At 62.9% G+C, this 22,643-nt stretch overlaps 1 protein-coding gene across 5 annotated transcripts in view; it reads left to right on the top strand.

Annotated features, from left to right (window-relative positions):
* Positions 1–22,643, top strand: part of LOC116956743 (TRAF2 and NCK-interacting protein kinase-like) — a 136,075-nt gene that overhangs the window by 110,129 nt on the left and 3,303 nt on the right. For 4 of the 5 annotated variants that reach the window (XR_012931430.1, XR_012931429.1, XR_012931431.1 and 1 more), the window contains exons 15-16: positions 3,448–3,534; positions 8,754–9,026. Coding sequence is in view for 2 of the 5 variants with exons in the window: in XM_076057959.1 (XP_075914074.1) it covers positions 3,448–3,534; positions 8,754–9,026 (360 nt within the window). In the remaining 3 variants the exon portion in view is untranslated. Of the gene's footprint in view, positions 1–3,447; positions 3,535–8,753; positions 9,027–10,580; positions 11,429–22,643 lie in introns of those variants that run through there. The other variant, XM_076057960.1, reaches the window with a different exon arrangement.

Genomic DNA, 22,643 nt, shown 5'->3' with positions numbered 1-22,643 from the left:
TCACAGGGTCACCGGCTCACCGGGTCACAGGGTCACCGGCTCACAAGGTCACCGGCTCACAGGCTCACAGGGTCACCGGCTCACAGGGTCACCGGGTCACAGGGTCACCGGGTCACAGGGTGGTGTGCGCGGGAGGAGTGGCGCCGCGGTTAGCACGCTGCCGCTGAATTGGGCGGCACGTGACTCGGCGTGGCCACAGCTGCAGCGAGCGTGGAACTTGATGTGGTGTGCCGGGTGACATTAAGATCCGTGAGTGTGCGCGCGTGAGTGAGTGTGTGTGAGTGAGTGAGTGTGTGTGAGTGAGTGTGCATGAGTGTGAGTGAGTGAGTGGGCATGCGTGAGTGGGCGTGCGTGAGTGGGCGTGCGTGCGTGAGTGAGCGTGAGTGAGCGAGTGTGCGTGCGTGTGCATGAGTGAGTGTGAGTGTGTGAGTGCGTGAGTGAGCGTGAGTGAGTGTGAGTGTGTGTGCGTGTGTGCGTGAGCGTGAGTGAGCGTGAGCGTGAGTGAGTGAGTGTGCGTGAGTGAGTGAGTGAGCGTGAGTGTGCGTGAGCGAGTGAGTGAGTGTGAGTGAGTGAGCGTGAGTGTGCGTGAGTGAGTGAGCGTGAGTGAGTGAGTGAGCGTGCGTGAGTGAGTGAGTGAGCGTGAGTGAGTGAGTGAGCGTGAGTGAGTGAGTGTGCGTGAGTGAGTGAGCGTGCGTGAGTGAGTGAGCGAGTGAGTGAGTGTGAGTGAGTGAGCGTGAGTGAGCGTGAGTGAGTGAGTGAGCGTGAGTGAGTGAGTGTGCGTGAGTGAGTGAGCGCGAGTGAGTGAGTGTGAGTGAGTGTGCGTGAGTGAGCGTGAGTGTGCGTGAGTGAGCGTGAGTGAGTGTGCGTGAGTGAGTGAGTGTGCGTGAGTGAGTGTGTGTGAGTGAGTGAGCGTGCGTGCGTGAGTGAGTGAGCGTGAGTGAGTGAGTGTGCGTGCGTGAGTGAGCGAGTGAGCGTGAGTGAGTGTGCGTGAGTGTGTGTGAGTGTGCGTGAGCGTGCGTGAGTGAGAGTGAGTGAGTGAGTGAGCGTGAGTGTGAGTGAGTGAGTGGGCATGCGTGAGGGGGCGTGCGTGAGTGGGCGTGCGTGCGTGAGTGAGCGTGAGTGAGTGAGTGAGCGTGAGTGAGTGAGTGAGCGTGAGTGTGCGTGAGCGAGCGTGAGTGTGAGTGAGCGTGAGTGAGTGAGTGAGCGTGAGTGAGTGAGTGAGCGTGAGTGAGTGAGTGAGTGTGCGTGAGCGAGCGTGACTGTGCGTGAGTGAGCGTGAGTGAGTGAGCGTGAGTGAGTGTGTGCGTGCGTGAGTGAGTGTGCGTGAGTGAGCGTGCGTGAGTGTGAGTGAGTGAGCGTGCGTGAGTGAGTGAGCGAGTGAGCGTGAGTGAGTGAGTGAGTGGGCGTGCGTGAGTGTGCGTGAGTGAGTGTGCGTGAGTGTGCGTGAGTGAGTGTGAGTGAGTGTGCGTGAGTGAGCGTGCGTGAGTGAGCGTGCGTGAGTGAGTGAGTGAGCGAGCGTGAGTGAGCGTGCGTGAGTGAGTGAGCGAGTGAGTGAGCGAGTGTACGTACGTGAGTGTACGTGAGTGTACGTGAGTGTATGTGAGTGTACGTGAGTGTGCTTCCTTCCGCCGTGGGCGAGATGTTAGCAACCTCTCCTGCCATACGGGAGGTCGTGGGGGTTCACTCCCAGCACCCCACGTGGTTCGAGTCTCTCTCTCGTCTCTCTCCCTGTGGTCACGTGGATGTCATTCTCCGGGGGGTCCCCCCCCCCCCACCGCATCGTAGGGGGGCGGAGGGGTTACTGGATGCGGCTCGCCGGCACGAACCTAAGGCGTTTTGGTTGTGGTGGTTGTGGTGGTGGTGGTGGCGGTGGTGGTGGTGGTTGTGGTGGTGGTGGCGGTGGTGGTGGCGGTGACAACGCGATGGGTCTCACTATGGGCACTGCCTCTGTCTCTCCCCTCCCCCTCTCTCCTCCTCCTACACTGCCTGCCATGGATACATTCTCTGTCTGTGTGTGTGTCTGTCTGTGCGTGTGTGTGTGTCTGTGCGTGTGTCTGTGTGTCTGTGTGTGTGTCTCTATGTGTATCTCTGTGTGTCTCTGTGTGTGTGTCTGTGTGTGTGTCTGTGTGTGTCTGTGCGTGTGTGTCTCTGTCTGTGTGTCTCTGTGTATCTCTGTCTGTGTGTCTGTGTGTCTCTGTCTGTGTGTCTCTGTGTATCTCTGTCTGTGTGTCTGTGTGTCTCTGTCTGTGTGTCTCTGTGTATCTGTGTCTGTGTGTCTCTGTCTGTGTGTCTCTGTGTATCTCTGTCTGTGTGTCTGTGTGTCTCTGTCTGTGTGTCTGTGTGTCTCTGCCTGTGTGTCTCTGTCTGTGTGTCTCTGTGTGTCTCTGTCTGTGTGTCTGTGTGTCTCTGCCTGTGTGTCTCTGTCTGTGTGTCTGTGTGTCTCTGTCTGTGTGTCTCTGTGTCCCCTGTGTCCACCTCTGTTGTCCGTGTCTTCGCTGTTTGCTTTATTTTGAATGACTGCCGCCCGGCTGGTGAACGCAACAACCACAACAACCACCACAACAACCACAACAACCACAACAACCACCACAACAACCACAACAACCACCACAACAACCACAACAACCACAACAACCACCACAACAACCACAACAACCACCGCAACTTCCATTGTACCGCCGTATCTCCTTCACCGAAAAACTACCACCACCGGCCATAAACCACCGCACCACTTTACCGTCACCACAACCACCATCGCCCCTATCACCACCATAACCACCACAACCACCAACACCACCACCGTAACCACAACCACCACCACCATAACCATCGCCCCTATCACCACCATCGCCACCGCCACTTTCAATGCCACCACCATCACCGCATCCGTAATCGCCACCATCACCACCATAACCACTGACACCACCACAACCACCACCACCATAACCATCGCCCCTATCACCACCATCGCCACCGCCACTTTCAATACCACCACCATCACCGCCATAACCACTGACACCACCGCACCCATCGCCACCATAACCACCACCACCACAACCACCAACACTACCATAACCACCACCACAACCACCACCACCACCATAACCACCGCCACTGTCACCACCGAACGTGCTCACGTGCCGTGGCACGGTGTGGCGTGGCACGGTGTGGCGTGGCACGGTGTGGCGTGGCACGGTGTGGCGTGGCGTGTCACGTGGCGTGGCACGGTTATGGTGTGCCATGGCGTGGCACGGTGTGGTGTGGCGTGCCGTGGCACGGTGTGGCGTGGCACGGTGTGGCGTGCCACGTGGCGTGGCACGGTTATGGTGTGCCATGGCGTGGCACGGTGTGGTGTGGCGTGCCGTGGCACGGTGTGGCGTGGCACGGTGTGGCGTGCCACGTGCCGCGCCACGGTTACGGTGTGCCGTGCCGCGCCGGCGCCGCCAGGAGTACATTCGGAGGCAGCTAGAGGAGGAGCAGAGGCAGCTTGAGATCCTGCAGCAGCAGCTGCTGCATGAGCAGGCGCTACTGCTGGTAACGCACGCACGTACACGCAGCGTGTACACGCGGCCTGTACACACAGCACACACACGCAGCGTGTACACGCGGCCTGTACACACAGCACGCACACGCAGCGTGTACACGCGGCCTGTACACACAGCACACACACGCAGCGTGTACACGCGGCCTGTACACACAGCACGTACACGCAGCGTGTACACACGGCGTGTACACACAGCACACACAGCACACACACGCAGCGTGTACACACGGCGTGTACACACAGCACACACCCAGCGTGTACACACAGCACGCACACCCAGTGTGTACACACAGCACACACACCCAGCGTGTGTATATAGTGCGTACGCACAGCGTGTACGCAGTGCGCGCACGCATTTTAAACGCAGCGCGTGTGTACGCACGCATCGTACACACGCAGCGTACACACGGCTCTCCCCGGCTGCCCCACCACCTCTCTCCTCTGCTGCCCTCTGCCCTGCTCCTCCTCCTCCTGCTGCTCCTCCTGCCGTGCTCCACCCCGCACCGCCACGGGGTCACCGGGCACGCCCCGGGGTCACCGGGCACGCCCCGGGGTCACCGTGTGTGTGTGTGTACGTGTGTGTGTACGTGTGTGTGTGTGTACGTGTGTGTGTACGTACGTGTGTGTGTACGTACGTGTGTGTGTGCGTGCACGTGTGCGTGTGCGTGCGTGTGTGCGTGTGTGCGTGTGTACGTGTGTACGTGCGTGTGTGTGCGTACGTGTGTGTGCCGGAGGCCCCGGGGGGACAGGCGTCTATGACGTCTCCCCTGGCCAAACCCCAATTGGCGGAGCCAGGAGATTGAACCTCTACCCTCGGGGCTCCTCCAGAAACGTCGAAAAGCCACTACGGGTGGCCACGTGGAATGTTCGAACGCTCACTGCGGAGGAAAGGCTGCCACTCCTCTGTCGGGAGCTGGACCGGTACCGCCTGGATCTCTGTGGCATTCAGGAGGTCCGGTGGACCGGTTCTGGCTCCTGCCACCATGAGGGGTGGACAGTCCTCTACTCGGGGCAGCAGACTGCCAAACAACAGGGTGTGGCTCTTCTTCTGAACAAAAGAATGAAGGGGGCGTGGGAGCGTGGCGGTGAGGTGTGGGAAGCTGTAAGCCCCAGGCTACTTTGGGCTCGCCTTCCCATCAACCGGAGGCGAGGAGTGGTGGTCGTGGTTACTTATGCTCCCACCGAAGACGAACATCCGTGGAGGGATAACAGGCAAAGCCGATGAGTCAGATGCCTTCTATTACCTCCTGTCACAGGTGCTGGCTAAAGTGGCCCCTCGGGATAGAGTCATCTTCTTGGGTGACTTCAATGCCCGAGTTGGTCATGATGCTGGCACCTGGTCTGGAGTGATTGGAGGTCATGGGCCAGATCAGCTCAATAACAACGGTAGGAGGCTGCTAGATTTTTGTGCAGCCCATGGGCTGCAAGGATGGGTGGTGGTCGCGGGTTGCTGAGGAGATGGAGTCTGCCTCAGTGGCCCGCGGTCACAAATCTCTATTTAAATCCATCAAAAAAGTAACCTGCAGCGCCACACCTATTACCATCATCAGGGGAAAAAACGGTGATCCAATCTCCGACCCCCAGGAACAGGTTTGCAGATTTGCTGAGCATTTCTGTGAGGTCCTGGGGAAAATCCCTCAGCCAGGAAAACATCATGGCACAAAGTGGGGATGACCCTGCTGAGGCTGCAGTGCCTCAAATACTGAAAGAAGTCACCCCCTGTGAGTGGCTGGCTGAGGTGCCATCTGTTGAGGAAGTACTGAAGGCGATCCGGAGTCTGAGACCAGGAAAGGCAACGGGCAGAGATGATCTCCCAAGCGAAATGCTGAGGGAGGGTGGCGTTTGTGCACAGACTGCCCTATATGACATCATAACAACAGTCTGGACCACTGGACGGGTTCCGCAGGATTGGAAGGATGCCCTGGTGGTCCCTCTCTTTAAGAAGGGGGACCGCACAGACTGTAACAACTACAGGGGCATCTCACTCCTCAGTGTGCCAGGAAAGGTCCTGGCAAGGATTATTCAACATCGCCTTGCCAGGCACGCTGAGGGAGAGGCTTGCGGAGCCCCAATGCGGTTTCAGGAAAGGGTGGTCCTGCACAGATGTCATATTTTCTGTCCGTCTGCTACAGCAGAGGTGTAAGGAATTCCAGCAAGACCTACGTCTCTGCTTTATTGACCTGGTCAAGGCCTATGATACCATCAGTAGGCCTGGGCTCTGGGATGTTCTTCGTGCTTTTGGAGTACCTGACCCTCTGCTCACGATCATTAAGGACCTTCATGATGGTGAGCGGGCCCGGGTATAACTACGTGGCCGGGAGTCAGAGCCATTCCCTGTACACCTTGGGGTGTGACAGGGATGTCCTCTGGCTCCCACATTATTTAACATCTATTTTGACCACATAGTTCATGATGCCTTCAATAGCTGTACCGGGGGAATCTTCATTTGGTACAGATATAATGGGAGGCTGATCGATGCCCGGGTGCAGTCAAGGGATAGCTCCCTATTGCTCAACCACGGTATGTATGCCGATGATTTGGTAATAGCTGCTCATTCAGAGGAGGAGTTGGAGACGCTGCTGCTGAGACTGGAGCGTGCCACTAAGAGATGGGGCCTACCATCAGCCCCACCAAAACTAAGCATCTGCCTGGGTATTTTGTACCATCGGACACTCCACCCCCACACCTCCCAATCGGTGATGGGGCAGTTGTGGAGAGAGTGGAGAGTTTCCCATACCTGGGCAGTGTGCTTATGACCGGCTCCAGTTTAACAGCAGAGGTCTCACTCCGAATCAGTCGAGCGGCAATATCTTTTCATCGGTTGCGTAACGCTGTGTGGAAGCTACCTGGTCTGTCGCTCCGCACTAAGCTTGAGGTCTTCTCGGCCACGGTCATTCCCTCCCTTCTCTACGCTTGCGAAACGTGGACCCCCCAAATGGAACATCTTCGCTGGTTAGAAACATTTAGGCTGGCCTGCCTACGATCCATCCTGGGTTTAACCAGGCTGGATTGTGTGAGGAGCTCACAAATCTTTGAAAGATCTGGGCAAGGTCCCATCGGTGAGCTCCTCCGGCAGGCACGGCTGCGTTGGCTGGGTCACGTAGCACTCATGCCCAGCCACCGCATGCCGAAACAGCTTTTGTTCGGCCGGATCGAGGGGGCTAAACGGGCGTGGCACGGGCTAGAGAAGAGATGGAGTGATGTGGTACAGGAGGACGTGGGGCTGAGTGGACTTGCCGATGACTGGTACCAGCGGTGTCAAGATCGGCCTCTGTGGAGGAGGCTCGTGAAGGACGCTATTGGGCAGTTGGAGGCAGTTGCCCTCCAACAACAACGGAGGGCGGAGGAGCGACGCTCACAACAACGAGCGGAGCGCCGGGTGGCTAAAGCACAGCAGGTTGGCACAGTAGGGGGCACAGGTGGTGCATCAGCCAGTCATCTCAGTCATCTCAGGCAGTCGACCCGTGGCACCTGGGTCTGCCCCTTGACCTCCTGCCCGCGGGCGTTTGACACTTCACGTGGCCTCAAGGTGCACATGGCCTGGCACAAGCGTCGTGGTGACGTCACCGCCACTTAGTGGCGAATGGCGGTTGTTGTTGTGTGTGGGACAGACTGGGTGTTCGTGTATCTGTCTGTCTGACTGGGTGTGTGTGTGTGGGTCTGACTGGGTGTGTGTGCGCGTGCGCGTGTGTGTGTGGGTCTGACTGGGTGTGTGTGTCTTGCCGGGTGTACGTGTGTGTGTGTGGGTCTGGCTGGGTGTACGTGTGTGGGTGTGTGTACGTGTGTGTGTGTGGCTGGGTGTACGTGTGTGGGTGCGTGTGGGTCTGGCTGGGTGAACGTGTGTGTATGGGTCTGGCTGGGTGTATGTGTGTGTGTGGGTCTGGCTGGGTGTACGTGTGTGTGTGTGTGGGTCTGGCTGGGTGTACGTGTGTGTGTTTAGTGTGATGTGTGTGTAGTGTGTGTGTCCCCTTTGTTAAGTGTGTGGTCGTGTGTAGTGTCTGCTTTTGTGTGTGTAGCGTTTTGTGTTGTGTGTGTCATGTGCGATGTTATATTGTAATGCTTCCTGGATTTGTAGTATGTGCGTACTGTGTGTGCATCTTCTAGTGAGGAGTGGTGGCGCAGCGGTTAGCGCCACCGCTCCCCACTAGATTCCCGCTCACGGCCAACACCGCCAGTGACGATTATCTGAACCGGTCCTGGGCCTGTCCCAGGTCGACTCGGCCTCAAATAGAGTACCTGGTGTAGCGGTGGTGGTGCAGTAAACATCGCCACTGGGGAGACAAAGGCGGCCGGGCGTGGTGCTGGCCACCCACCCCCTCGTGTGCCACAGTGCCGGTAGCCTTCAATAGGTGCTGCTCGCTAACAGCACTTGCCCCTACAGTCTGTTACAGGCTACACGGGGGATCTTTGTCTTTGTTTGTACCGCCTGTGCCCTGCGTGTGTGTACACCAAAGTTCGTGCGTCAAAGGTGGTGTCCCTTGCCTGTCCTGTGGGTGTCAGGCGACATGTACCACCACTTTGTACACCGCCACCACCGCCAACACCTTCATCAACCATTGCCACAAGCACCACCACCACCACCACCGTTTTCACCACAATCGCCACCATCAACACCGCCACTATCGCCACCACCGCCTTTCACCACCGCCACCATCAGCACTGCCTTTCACAACCACCACCACCACCGCCTTTCACGACCACCACCACCGCCTTCACCACCATCACCACTGCCTTTCACCACCACCACCACCACCGCCTTCACCACCACCACCACTGCCTTTCACCCCCACCACCACCTTCACCAACACCACCATCGCCTTCACCAACACCACCACCGCCTTCACCACCACCGCCTTCACCACCACCGCCTTCACCACCACCGCCTTTCACCACCACCACCACCGCCTTTCACCACCACCGCCTTCACCACCACCACCACCGCCTTCACCACCACCACCTTCACCAACACCACCACCGACTTTCACCACCGCCTTTCACCACCACCACCACCGCCTTTCACCACCACCGCCTTCACCACCACCACCACCGCCTTCACTACCACCACCGCCACCGCCTTCACCACCTTCACCGCCACCGCCTTCACCACCACCACCGCCGCCGTGCACGGCGCCGTACGCGCGCCGTGCCGTGCCCGCCCGCCACCGCGTCATCCGGCGTGTCGCCGCCGCCCCGCCCCCCGCTCCCGCAGGAGTACAAGCGCAAGCAGATGGAGGAGCAGCTTCAGGCCGAGAAGCTGCACCGGCGCCTGCAGCAGGAGCAGGCCTACCTCAAGCAGCTGCAGCAGGCGCAGGGCGGTGGCGGCGGCGGCGGCAAGGCAACCGGTGCGGCGGCGCCGGCCACTACCGCGGCGGCGGCGGCTGCGGCGGCTGCGGCTGCGGCCCACGCCAATCAGCAGCAGCAGCAGCAGCTGTATCACTACCAGAACCACAATCCCAGCGAAAAGCCTGCGTGGGCCAGAGAGGTGTGTGACATCGCGCGTGCGTGCGTGCGTGTGTGCGTGTGTGTGTGTGGAGTGTCACGTGGGTGGGTGGGTGTGTGTGGGTGTGGAGTGTCACGTGGGTGAGTGGGTGTGTGTGTGGAGTGTCACGTGGGTGAGTGGGTGGGTGTGTGTGTGTGTGTGGAGTGTCACGTGGGTGAGTGGGTGTGTGTGTGGAGTGTCACGTGGGTGAGTGGGTGTGTGTGTGGAGTGTCACGTGGGTGAGTGGGTGTGTGGGTGTGTGTGTGTGGAGTGTCACGTGGGTGAATGTGTGGGTGGGTGTGTGTGTGGAGTGTCACGTGGGTGAGTGGGTGTGTGTGTGTGGAGTGTCACGTGGGTGAGTGGGTAGGTGGGTGGGGGTGTGTGTGTGTGGAGTGTCACGTGGGTGAGTGGGTGGGTGTGTGTGTGTGTGTGGAGTGTCACGTGGGTGAGTGGGTGTGTGTGTGTGGAGTGTCACGTGGGTGAGTGGGTGTGTGTGTGGAGTGTCACGTGGGTGAGTGGGTGGGTGTGTGTGTGTGGAGTGTCACGTGGGTGAGTGGGTGGGTGGGTGTGTGTGTGTGGTGTGTCACGTGGGTGGGTGGGTGGGTGTGTGTGTAGTTGGTTGTGGTAATAGCGGTGTGTGTATAGTTGGTTGTGGTTATAGTGGTGTGTGTATAGTTGGTTGTGGTGATAGTGGTGTGTATAGTTGGTTGTGGTGATAGCGGTGTGTATAGTTGGTTGTGGTTATAGCGGTGTGTGTATAGTTGGTTGTGGTTATAGCGGTGTGTGTATAGTTGGTTGTGGTTATAGCGGTGTGTGTATAGTTGGTTGTGGTTATAGCGGTGTGTGTATAGTTGGTTGTGGTTATAGCGGTGTGTGTATAGTTGGTTGTGGTTATAGCGGTGTGTGTGTATAGTTGGTTGTGGTTATAGCGGTGTGTGTATAGTTGGTTGTGGTGATAGCGGTGTGTATAGTTGGTTGTGGTTATAGCGGTGTGTGTATAGTTGGTTGTGGTTATAGCGGTGTGTGTATAGTTGGTTGTGGTTATAGCGGTGTGTGTATAGTTGGTTGTGGTTATAGCGGTGTGTGTATAGTTGGTTGTGGTTATAGCGGTGTGTGTATAGTTGGTTGTGGTTATAGCGGTGTGTGTGTATAGTTGGTTGTGGTTATAGCGGTGTGTGTATAGTTGGTTGTGGTGATAGCGGTGTGTGTGTATAGTTGGTTGTGGTTATAGCGGTGTGTGTGTATAGTTGGTTGTGGTAACAGCGCCGTGTCTACAGCCGGCTGTGGTGTTAGCGGTGTGCGTGTTATTAGCCGGCCGTGGTGTTAGCCGGCCATCTCGGCCAGCCAACTCACGGCACCTGCGTCCGCCGCCGGCGACTCTGCCGGCGCCGCCGGTGGCAGCGGCGGCGGCGTTCCCTCCGCCCGGTGTCGCGATTGCCGGCGCCGCCTCGCCCTCCCCTCTGTCGTGTCCACCGGTGTGTGCCTCTCTTCCCCCCAACCCCCCCCCCCCAACCCCCGTGCCACGTCTCCTCCGTGCTTGTCGCCGGCGGGCGGCAGCTCGCCGGCGCGTGCCGCTGGTCCTCCGTGGAGCTCCTGCCGGACGGCGCCGGCGCTGCCGGCGAGGCGCCGCCGCCGGCGCCGGCGGCGCCCCTGGCCGCGCGGCACCGCTCCCAGTCGTGCGGCATCCTCGACCGGCTTCTCAAGGTGTGACGGCGCTGGCAAAATTCGCCGCCACGGCGTAGACGGAGCTCTCACTCCGCCGCCGCCTCCTTCCTCCGTCCCTCCCCTTCCTTCCTCCCTCCCTTCTTTCCTCCTCCGCTCGTGGTTTTTTTCGGCACCCCTCCAGCCCCTACCGGTTTCCGGCCTTCCTTCCAAACCGGACGGGGCCCGTGGGACATTTCTGTTGGTTGGTGTTTTTCTCTCTCTCTCTGCCGGTGCCCGTCACCGCCACCGCCGCTCCCCACCGCGCGCCGCGCTCCCGTTGGGCGCGCTTGGCTAACCGCGCGCGTTTGCCGCGGGGAGTCCGGCCCACGCCGTTAAGGCGGGCCCAACGATTCGTCCCCCTGGCACTCGACCCGTCGGCGCCGGTGGAGGCCGCTCACCGCCGCTCACCGCCGCTCACCGCCGCTCACCGCCGCTCACCGCCGCTCACCGCCGCTTCTGCAGAAGAGGGACAATTAAGAAAACCCCCCCCGTAGATTTCGGCTGTGAAGAAGATTTAGGCAACCCCCCACCCCCGCTCCCGCTCCCTCCCTCCCCACTTTCCCGCTCAACGGAAGCTGCTCCCCCGGATTTGTATCGGGGTGTTGTTGTTCGGTTGTTGTTGTTCGGTTGTTGTTGTTGTTGTTGAGGAGGGGGGGGTGAGAGAGCCCAGCGATTTTTTTCAGCTGCTTCCTCTGTCCCTTACTTGGACGCGCACACACGCACACACACACACACACACGCGCGTGCGTGCGTGTGTGTGTGTGTGTGTGGCGTGTGTGTGTGTTAAAGAGCTTTACAGCTCATTGGATTCCTCCTTTCTCGGGGTCGTGAAGAGGGGGAGAGGGCCGCACTGACAAGGAGCTCGAAGGCAAGCGGGTTATCGTCGTCGTCGCCGTCGTCAATTTACAGTTCTGAATGTGGCCGGGGGGGAAAAAAAAAACCGGGTCACCCGGAGGAAAAATCCACGCGACCACGGGGAGAGAGCGCGGCCTCCTGCACACCAGGAGAGGTAGTCAACATCTCCTAGCCACCGTGATGATGATGATGAGAGAGGGAGAGACACGCAAACTCCAAATATACAGCAGCAGGCGTCGCCAGGGTCTGGATCGGAACCCATGACCTCCTGTAGACCAAGCGAGGTAGTCAACATCTCCTAGTCACCGTGATGATGATGATGGTGGTGGAACCCACGACCTCCTGCACACCAGGCGAGGTAGTCAACATCTCCTACCCACGACTTCCTGCACACCAGGCGAGGTAGTCAACATCTCCCAGCCACCGTGGTGATGATGGTGATGATGGTGGTGGTGGTGGAACCCACGACCTCCTGTACACCAGGCGAGGCAGTCAACATCTCACAGCCACCGTGGTGATGATGATGGTGGCGGTGGTGGAACCCACGACCTCCTGCACACCAGGCGAGGTAGTCAACATCTCCTAGCCACCGTGATGATGATAGTGGTGGTGGTGGTGGAACCCATGACCTCCTGTACACCAGGCGAGGTAGTCAACATCTCCCAGCCACCATGGTGATGATGGTGATGATGGTGGTGGTGGTGGAACCCACGACCTCCTGCACACCAGGCGAGGTAGTCAACATCTCCCAGCCACCGTGGTGACGATGGTGGCGGTGGTGGTGGAACCCATGACCTCCTGTACACCAGGCGAGGTAGTCAACATCTCCCAGCCACCGTGGTGATGATGGTGATGATGGTGGTGGTGGTGGAACCCACGACCTCCTGCACACCAGGCGAGGTAGTCAACATCTCCTAGCCACCGTGATGATGATGGTGGTGGTGGTGGTGGAACCCACGACCTCCTGCACACCAGGCGAGGTAGTCAACATCTCCCAGCCACCGTGGTGACGATGGTGGTGGTGGTGGTGGAACCCACGACCTCCTGCACACCAGGCGAGGTAGTCAACATCTCCCAGCCACCACGGCGCCCACCATCGCGCGAGCCAGCCAGCCAGCCAGCCAGCCAGCCAGCCAGCCAGCCAAGCCAGCCTGCCGTTCTTTTCCTCCGAGGCGTAGAATCTCGCCCCCGCGTAGGCCCCGCCGTCCCCTCCGGCCGCGGTGGTGGTGCAGACGGTGGTGGCGGTGCTGGCAGTGGTGGCGATGGCGGTGGGTTGCATCTGCCCGGTCATCTCGGTTGGTCACCCCCCCCCCGCATTGCGCCTGCTGGGTCTGTCCCGTGGCCTCGTGCACCTAGCCCGGCACAGCAAGGGAGCACGGCCGCCGCCGGGGCGTCTGACCCCCACCGGTCGTCTCGGTCGTGCCAACCCCATCCCCCGTGACCTCCGTCCTTCCACGTGACAGCTTCACAAATAGCGCGTGGTTGGTATTGGCGGCGGTGGCGGTGGTGGCGGTGGTGGCGGTGGTGGTGGTGGCGGTGGTGGTGCTCAGCTCTGCATTGTGGAGGGTCTTTCCCCCCCCCCCCCCCCCCCCCCCTGGCCTGCCTCGGGAAATCAATCTTTGGAGATTTCTTTTCCCTCTCTCGGAATCTGTTTTGGTGGTTCTCTTGCGGTGGGTCGGCGGTGGCCTTGCTGGCCGAACCTCCTTCCTCCCCCCCGTGTGGCCGACCCCACCCCCCCCCTCGCACCACCACCGCCGCCACCGCCCCCATCCACCGCCCCGGTGAACATTGCCCACCGGCCAGACTTGGGGGGGGAGAGGGTGACTCTTAGAAGCAAGTTTTGGCGCGAGGAGCCAGCCAAGGCCGGCAGTGGGACTGGCAATGCCGCCCGGCGAAGGCAAAGCTGCCCCCGGCGTAGCCGTTAGCGGGCGGCAGCGGCGGCGGCGGCGGCGGCCACCTTTGTCTCTCCCCGGCGGCGGCGGCTTGCGCACGCCCGACCACCGTCCGCCTCGGGATTTCTGGCCGAGACGACCTAGAGGAGGGGGGCCGCCAAAACCGCCCGGGGGGTTTATCCCCGGCGGGTCGGTAGCGCCGACGGCTCCATCGACGACGACGAGACGTCGTCGTCGATGGAGCCGCTCGGCGGCTGCGCCGGCCACCGGCGCAGCGGCGGCCGTGCCGCGAGACGAACTAACGGAGGGTCCCCTCTCTCCTGGCGCGGCAACGACGGGAACCGGCACGGGCGTGAGCAGCAGGAGCAGCAGGAGCAGCAGGAGGAGGATGAGGAGGATGAGGAGGAGCGGGAGGAGGAGGAGGAGGAGCAGAGACGGCCGCCGCCGCGATGGCGGCGTCTCGACCAGGCCGACCCGCCGGCCGACCCGCACCGGCGGCGGCGGCGGCGGCCCACCCCGCCGCAGCGACCGCACCGGCCGAGCCCCGGCGTGGAAGCCGCCCCACCGCCGGCGCCCGGCCGCGGGGCGGGGGACCGGCGCGGCTCGGGCCCGCCGGCGCCGTTGCCGCCCGCCGCCGCCGCCGCGGCCGGCCGCTCCGAGTTGCTGAAGGCGACGCGCGAGCTGGTGATGGCGCGGCTCGTGAGCAAGGGGCTGGCGCCGCCGGACGATGGCACCCTCCGGGCTGGGGCGGCGGCGCCGGTGGCGCCGCGCGGCGCCCCCGGTGGCTCCTCCTCCTCCTCGTCCTCCTCGTCGTCCTCCTCGTCCGCACCGACGGCGCGCCCGGCGGACGTGCCGAGGATCTTCTGTTTCTCTCCCGGCGGCGGTGGCGGGCGGAAGTTCCGTCCGTCGAGCGGGAGCCAGAGCTCGAGCGAGAGCCTGCTGCTGGCGCTCCGCTCGCCGCCGGCGTCGCCGGCGGCCCGGAAGCACGGCGCCCTCTTCTCGTCCACCCCCAGCGGGTTCCTGCGCGCCGGCCTGGAGCGGGCGCGGCGACAGCTCGCCGGCTCCGTCGACGATCTGTCCGGCGGCGGCGGCGGTGGCGGAGGGCGAGGGATGGGATCGAAGAGCGCCTCCTGCTCGCTGTTGGATCGGGTCGGCAAGGTGAGCGCCAGCGGGCACGGCGGCAGCACCGGCGACCGGGTGCTGGGGGGGGTCGGACGCTTATTTATCTTTTTTTCGAGCGGGCGGCAAGATGCCCCCCCGGGCACCGTCGCCTAAACGAATCTCTTGCCATGGAGGTTCACGGCGGTGGCCAGATTCTCCGGTACGCCGTGGCGACGTGGATTCTATACGTGGAGAGAGAGAGAGAGGGAGAGAGAGAGAGAGCGGCACGCACGCCCCAAATGTGCAGCTGTCCGGGGCGTCGGGATCGAACCCACGGCCTGATGCATACCTGGCGAGGGAGTTAACATCTCCTAGCCGCCACTGTGGTCTCCCTTGGGAACCACGCCTCGGTCTGTGCGAGTCCGTGGCTCTCTCCACGCGGGTCCGTGGCTCTGTCTGTGAGTCCGTGGCTCTCTGTGTGAGTCCGTGGCTCTCTGTGTGAGTCCGTGGCTCTCTCCACGCGAGTCCGTGGCTCTCTGTGTTAATCTACGACTGACCGTTGTGAGTTTATGGTTCTTCACTTGACCCTTGTGGCTCTACGCAAGTCCGTGGCTCTGTGAGTCTGTGGCTCTCTTGAGTCTGTGACTCTACACGAGTCTGCGGCTCTTCACGTGACCCCTACGGCTCTTCACGTGACCCCTACGGCTCTTCACGTGACCCCTACGGCTCTTCACGTGACCCCTACGGCTCTTCACGTGACCCCTACGACTCTTCACGTGACCCCTACGGCTCTTCACGTGACCCCTCCGGCTTTTCTCCGCGCGTGAGCCACCGCCTGGCGCCACCGCCTGGCGCCACCGCCTGGCGCCACCGCCTGGCGCCACCGCCTGGCGCCACCGCCTGGCGCCACCGCCTGGCGCCACCGCCTGGCGCCACCGCCTGGCGCCACCGCCTGGCGCCACCGCCTGGCGCCACCGCCTGGCGCCACCGCCTGGCTTCACTTCCCCCTGACGCCGGCGCCGGCACGACCCCTCCCCCCACCCCCACCCCCCGCTCCCACCCCGCACGATTTCTACCAAAGGACCCCACCCCCCCGCCCGGCGAGCCGGCGTTGCCGCCGGCGTTGCCGCCGGCGTTGCCGCCGCCGCCGTACCGGCCGCGCCGCGACACCACCGACGCGGCGAGAACGCCGGCGGCGACCGGCGAACCACCGCGTCGCACCTCCTGGCAGGGTGGGGCCGGCGCCGGCGCCGGCGCCGGCGCCGGCGCCGGCGCCGGCGCCGGCGGCCGGGAGGTGATGAGGATGGCGCGGGACCTGGTGAAGCAGCAGCTGCTGCTCAAGGGGATCATCGGACACCACCACGAAGCTGGGGGGGGAGGGGAGGGTGGGGGGGGCGGGGCGGGGGGAGGGGGCCCCTCCCCCCGCTGGGGGGCTCACGGCAGGGCGGCGCCGGTGCAGCAGCAGCAGCAGCAGCAGGGTCAGGCTGGAGGGCGCCGAATCGTGCAGGTGAGTGGTGAGTGAGTGGTGAGCGAGTGGCGAGCGAGTGGTGGCAGCGGGGGCAGTAGTGGTAGGAGGAGTAGCAGCAGTAGCAGCAGTGTCAGTAGTAGTAGTGGTGCTATAAGTAGTAGCAGCAACAGCAGCAGTAGTAGGGGTAGCAGCAGTACCAGTGGTACTAGCAGTGGTAGTGGTAGGAGTAGCAGTGTTAGCAGTAGCAGTGTTAGTGGTAGGAGTAGCAGTAGCTGCAGTGGCAGTGTTAGTGGTAGGAGTAGCAGTAGCTGCAGTGGCAGTGTTAGTGGTAGGAGTAGCAGTAGCTGCAGTGGCAGTGTTAGTGGTAGGAGTAGCAGTAGCTGCAGTGGCAGTGTTAGTGGTAGGAGTAGCAGTAGCTGCAGTGGCAGTGTTAGTGGTAGCAGTAGCAGTAGCTGCAGTGGCAGTGTTAGTGGTAGGAGTAGCAGTAGCTGCAGTGGCAGTGTTAGTGGTAGCAGTAGCAGTGGTACTAGCAGCGGTAGCAGCATCAGCGTTAGTGGTAGGAGTAGCAGTAGCTGCAGTAGCAGTGGTACTAGCAGTGGTAGCGGCAGCAGCGTTAGTGGTAGGAGTAGCAGTAGCAGTGGTAGCAGTAGCAGCGTTAGTGGTAGGAGTAGCAGTAGCAGCAGTAGCAGTGGTACTAGCAGTGGTAGCAGTAGCAGTGTTAGTGGTAGGAGTAGCAGTAGCAGTGGTACTAGCAGTGGTAGCAGTAGCAGTGTTAGTGGTAGGAGTAGCAGTAGCAGTGGTACTAGCAGTGGTAGCAGTAGCAGCGTTAGTGGTAGGAGTAGCAGTAGCAGCAGTAGCAGTGGTACTAGCAGTGGTAGCAGTAGCAGTGTTAGTGGTAGGAGTAGCAGTAGCAGTGGTACTAGCAGTGGTAGCAGTAGCAGCGTTAGTGGTAGGAGTAGCAGTAGCAGCAGTAGCAGTGGTACTAGCAGTGGTAGCAGTAGCAGTGTTAGTGGTAGGAGTAGCAGTAGCAGTGGTACTAGCAGTGGTAGCAGTAGCAGTGTTAGTGGTAGGAGTAGCAGTAGCAGTGGTACTAGCAGTGGTAGCAGTAGCAGTGTTAGTGGTAGGAGTAGCAGTAGCAGCAGGAGCAGCGTTAGCAGGATCAGCGTTAGCAGGAGCAGCGTTAGCGTTAGTAGCAGCAGCAGTATCAGCGGTAGGAGCAGCAGCAGGATCAGCGTTAGCGGTAGGAGTAGCAGCAGGATCAGCGTTATCAGGAGCAGCGTTAGCGGTAGGAGCAGCAGTTGCCGCAGCGGAAGTGGCACGAGCAGCAGCGGCGGCGGCGGCGGCGGTAGCAGCAGCCAAGCTTCGGTGCCACCCACGTGGTGGGCGTAGCCTCGGTGAGCGGTCTGGTGCGAGCGCCCAGCTCGCTTGTGCCTGAGCCGGAGAGCAACGCCCGTTGCGGTGGTGCCACAGGACCCCCCCTCCTCCTCCTCCTCCTCCTCGCCCCACCACCACCACCACCACCACGGCGCCATCGCCGGCGCCAGCTACGGAGCGGCCTTCACGGCCGTGCCGCTCTCGCCCGGCCCCGGCGCTCCGTCTCCTTTGGCCGTCCTCGCGTTCTCCTTCCCGCCGGGGCCCGCGCCGATACCGCAGCAGCAGCGGCAGCAGCAGCAGCAGCAGCAACAGCGGCAGTACCGGCAGCAGCAGCTGCAGCAGCAGCAGCAGTACCGGCAGCAGCAGCGGCGGCACGTCGGTTTGATGGCGCCCGCCAACTCGCAAGCTCTCCACGGCTCCTTTGAGGACATCGCACCGCGAATTCCGGCGGCCGCCGGCGCCCCCGGCGCCCCCGGCCCCAGTCCGGCCGCGGCGTTCCCGGCCGCCGGCGGCGGCCGTCGCCCCGGCAGGAAGTGGCCGAGCCAGCCGGCGCTGTCCCCGCCGGCGGACGCCGCCGGTCGCTACGGCAACCAGGCGGCCGTGCGCGCTCTCGCGGGGCTGTTTGGCAATAACGGTAACAGTCGGAGCTAGGTGTGTGTGTGGTGGGTGTTGTGTGTTTGTGTGTGCTGGGGTGGGTGTGTGTGTGTGTGGGGGAGGCGGGGCCGGGGGGAGCGGTGGTGCAGCGGTTAGCGCTACGCTGCACTACGAACCCGACGACCCGGGTTCGATTCCCGCTCACGGCCAACACCGGCGGTGACGATTATCCGAACCCGGTCCTGGGCCTCCCCTAGGTCGACTCAGCCTCAAATGAGTTACCTGGTGTAGCGGTGGTGGTGTAGTAAACATCGCCACTGGGGGAGACAAAGGCGGCCGGGCGTGGTGTTGCTGGCCACCCACCCCCTCGTGTGCCACAGTGCCGGTAGCCTTCATAGCTGCTGCTACTCGCTACTAACAGCACTTGCCCCTAGAGTCTGTAGAGGCTACACGGGGGATCTTTGTCTGTGTCTACCTTCACAGCTGCTGCTACTCACTACCAACAGCACTTGCCCCAGCAGTCTGTTGAGGCTACACGGGGGACCTTTGTCTGTGTCTACCTTCATAGACGCTGCTGCTACTCACTACCAACAGCACTTGTCCCAGCAGTCTGTAGAGGCTACACGGGGGGGCGATCTTTTTTTCCTGTTGTTTTGTGTAGCGGAGTGGTGGCGCAGCGGTTAGCGCTACGCTGCCGCTGCGCTGCGACGCCCGGCAGAGTCCCGAGTTGGATTCCCGCTCGGAGCCAACGCCGGGGCGACGGTTGTCTGAAGCGGCTCCCCGCGAGGCCCTCCCCAAGGTCGACTCGGCCTCAGATGAGTGCCTGGCGCTGTGTGTGGTGAACCACCCACCCCCTCGTGTCTGTGGGTCTCTGTGTGAGTCTGTGGGTCTCTGTGGGTCTCTGTGGGTCTCTGTGTGAGTCTGTGGGTCTCTGTGGGTCTCTGTGCGAGTCTGTGGGTCTCTGTGTGGTGAGTCTGTGGGTCTCTGTGTGGTGAGCCTGTGGGTCTCTGTGTGAGTCTGTGGGTCTCTGTGTGGTGAGTCTGTGGGTCTCTGTGTGGTGAGTCTGTGGGTCTCTGTGTGGTGAGTCTGTGGGTCTCTGTGTCAGTCTGTGGGTCTCTGTGTGAGTCTGTGGGTCTCTGTGTGAGTCTGTGGGTCTCTGTGTGAGTCTGTGGGCCTCTGTGGGTCTCTGTGCGAGTCTGTGGGTCTCTGTGTGAGTCTGTGGGTCTCTGTGTGAGTCTGTGGGTCTCTGTGCGAGTCTGTGGGTCTGTGTGAGTCTATGGGTCTCTCTGTGAGTCTGTGGGTCTCTGTGGGTCTCTGTGTGAGTCTATGGGTCTCTATGTGAGTCTGTGGGTCTCTGTGTGAGTCTGTGGGTCTCTGTTGCGAGTCTGTGGGTCTCTGCGTGAGTCTGTGGCTCTCTATGTGAGTCTATGGGTCTCTCTGCGTGAGTCTATGGATCTCTGTGTGAGTCTGTGGGCCTCTGTGTGAGTCTGTGGGTGTCTCTGTGTGAGTCTGTGGGTCTCTGTGCAAGTCGGTGGGTCTCTGTGTGAGTCTGTGGGTCTCTGTGTAAGTCTGTGGGTCTCTCTGTGTGAGTCACACGCTTACCACATTTATACAACAAACATACATGCCACATGCATGCCATGTGGCATGGTATGCATGTGTGTACTTGCGTGTGTGTGTACTTGCGCGTGTGTGTGTGTGTACTTGCGTGTGTGTGTACTTGCGTGTGTGTGTACTTGCGTGTGTGTGTACTTGCGCGTGTGTGTGTACTTGCGTGTGTGTGTACTTGCGTGTGTGTGTACTTGCGTACTTGCGTGCGTGCACTGAAGAGAGCCTATGGACGCTTCATCCGATATGGCCTGAGAGTTGCACCTAGCCTGGCACAGTCGCCACACACAATCAATCAGTGGCGGCTTTCATGCCGGCGGTGGCCGCAAGTACGGCGCGGCTCACGGTGTCCGTCGCGGTGACGGCCGACTCCCTGGTTGCCGCTGCTCGATCGTGGGTTCGGGCGGCGGTGGTTGCGGGTTATTGCGGTGCCAGGTGTGGCAGCGCCCCCTCCAGGTCGTGGTGGTTGTGGTGGTGGTGGTGGTGGTTGTGGTGGTGGTGGTGGTTGTGGTGGTGGTGGTTGTGGCTGTGGTGGTGGTGGTTGTGGTTGTGGTGGTGGCGGCGGCGATGCCTTCGGAGCGTTACGTGTGCGTTGTGGCCCTCTGTTGTGGCTGCTGTGGTTGTTGTGTGGCGTGGTTGCGGTGGGAGTGGTTGCGGTGGGAGTGGTTGCGGTGGCAGTGGTTGCGGTGGGCGTGGTTGCGGTGTGCGTGGTTAGCGTGGTCGTGGTTAGCGTGGTCGTGGTTACGGTGGTCGTGGTTAGCGTGGTCGTGGTGAGCGTGGTTACGGTGGGCGTGGTTACGGTGGGCGTGGTTACGGTGGTCGTGGTTACGGTGGTCGTGGTTAGCGTGGTCGTGGTTAGCGTGGTCATGGTTACGGTGGTCGTGGTTAGCGTGGTCGTGGTTAGCGTGGTCGTGGTTACGGTGGTCGTGGTTAGCGTGGTCGTGGTTATGGTGGTCGTGGTTAGCGTGGTTGCTGTGGTCGTGGTTAGCGTGGTTGTGGTTAGCGTGGTCGTGGTTACGGTGATCGTGGTTGCTGTGGTCGTGGTTAGCGTGGTTGTGGTTAGCGTGGTCGTGGTTGCTGTGGTCGTGGTTAGCGTGGTCGTGGTGAGCGTGGTCGTGGTTGTGGCGGTTGTGGTGACTCTAGTGTGTCTGCGGTGGCCATTTGCGGTTGGTGTGCGGTTGTGGTGCGGTTGTGGTTCGCGCGATTCCTCGGCGCGGCGGTCACGGTCGTTGCGGTTGGTTGTGGTTCGCACGATTGTGGCTGTGGCCGCGGTTAGCCGTGGCTGTGGCCGCGGTGCCCGTGACTCTGCCGCGACCGGTTCAAACCGCTTCCTCTCGCGCCCACGTGACCCCCCCCCCTCACCGCCACCGTTCACACGTGGCGACGGCCCCCCTCCCCCCCCCGTCCCCCACCGCGCACCTCCGCCGACGGCGCCGCAGGTGCAGCTGCGGTCGCTTAGAGGCGCCGGCGGCAGCGCCGTGGCGCTGCGTCAGCCCCCGCAGGCGCAGGCGGCCCCCCGCAACCCCCCCTCCGGCGTCGTGCAGCCCCCCGAAACCATCCACTTTCGCGCCGGCGCCGGGGGCCACCGGCAGGCGTCCCTGGAGGCGCCGGCGCCGGCGCCGGCGCCGGCGGCGGCCGCCGAGTTGTTTCTGTCGGCGTCGGCGCCCGGCGCCGTCCTGCACGAGGCGCTCCGGAGGAGCAGGGGGCGGCGGCTGTCGGTGTCGTCGGAGGACGTGCGGGCGGAAGCCGAGGCGACGCCTCCGGGGAACCGGCAGCACCAGCAGCAGCACCAGCACCAGCAGCACCAGCAGCAGCAGAAGCCCGGCGCCAGCGCTTGGCAGCCGTCGGAGAAGATCACGTTCACGCCCTTCGCTCGGCAAGATGCCGGGTCTCAAGCGGCCCCAGCGATCCAGCAGCACCAGCAGGGGGCCACACAGCACCAGCAGGGGGCCACACAGCACCAGCAGCAGCAGGGCACTCCTCAGCACCAGCACCAGCAGGGGGCCACACAGCACCAGCAGCACCAGCAGCAGCAGGGCACTCCTCAGCACCAGCACCAGCAGCACAAATGGTTCCAGGTGCGGGTTTTCCCACCGTACCGCGGGGCGCTGGACGACCGGGGCGTGCCGGCGCCGGCCCCGGCGCCGGCGCCGGGGCCGGCGCCGGCGCCGGGGCCGGCGCCGGGGCCGGCGCCGGCCCCGGCGCCGGCCCCGGCGCTGTCTCGGAGCTCGTCGTGCCGCCTGCGTGCCGCCCGCCGCTCCGTCTCCTCGGAGGACCTGCGGCTCGACGAGGCGCCGGCGCCGCCGCTGGCGCTGGCGCGGGGGGGGCTGGCGCCCGAGATGGCGGCGTCCAGCCCCGCGCTGGCCGCGCCGACCGGCGGGAAGGCCGCCGCCGCTGCCGCCGTGCCGGCGCTGCCGCCCAAGCGGAGCCCCGACTTGCGTCGGCCGCTCCTGCCGTGGGGGGGCGGCGGCGCCGGCGGCGAAGCGCCGGCGGTGCCGGCGCCGCCGGCGGGGCGGTTCGCGTCGGCCGTGGAGCTGTCGGCGTGGAGCCGAGTCGACCGGGCCGAGGCGCCGCGCGTCGTCGCGGTCCACACCTCCGCCATGTCCCTGTCGGGCCCGGCCTTCGTGGAGATGATCGCCGGGCGGCGGTCCCGGGAGGCGGCGATGGAGCCGGGAGGCCCCCGGGCGCCGCCGGCCGCCGCCGCCGCCGCCGCCGTCGCCGCCGAACGGCGCTCCGCGTCCGCGGACGACGTCACCGCCGCCGCCGCGGCTCGGCCCTCGGCCGCTGTCGCCGCCGTCGCGGCGGCGGCGGCGGCCCCGCCGCTGCCGCCCAAGAGCCGGTCCCGGGGCTCCTCGCCGGCCGGCACTCCGGCGGCGCCGCGCCGGGAGCTCGCCGCCGGCGCTCCCCGCGTGGCCTCGACGGCGCCGGGGCCGGGACGCCCGCCACCGCAGAGGCCGCCGGACGGCGTCGCGGCGCCGTCGCCGCCGCCGCCGGCGGACGCCAAGGAGGCCGGTTCCCCGCGCT

The sequence above is a fragment of the Petromyzon marinus genome (assembly GCF_048934315.1).
Source record: "Petromyzon marinus isolate PM22_M1 ecotype Great Lakes invasive population chromosome 67 unlocalized genomic scaffold, UKy_Petmar_22M1.pri1.0 chr67_unloc.1, whole genome shotgun sequence".
NCBI classification, from domain to species: domain Eukaryota; kingdom Metazoa; phylum Chordata; class Hyperoartia; order Petromyzontiformes; family Petromyzontidae; genus Petromyzon; species Petromyzon marinus.
The sequence above is the reverse complement of the archived record's forward strand: the minus strand, read 5'-3'. Positions and strand labels throughout refer to the sequence as shown.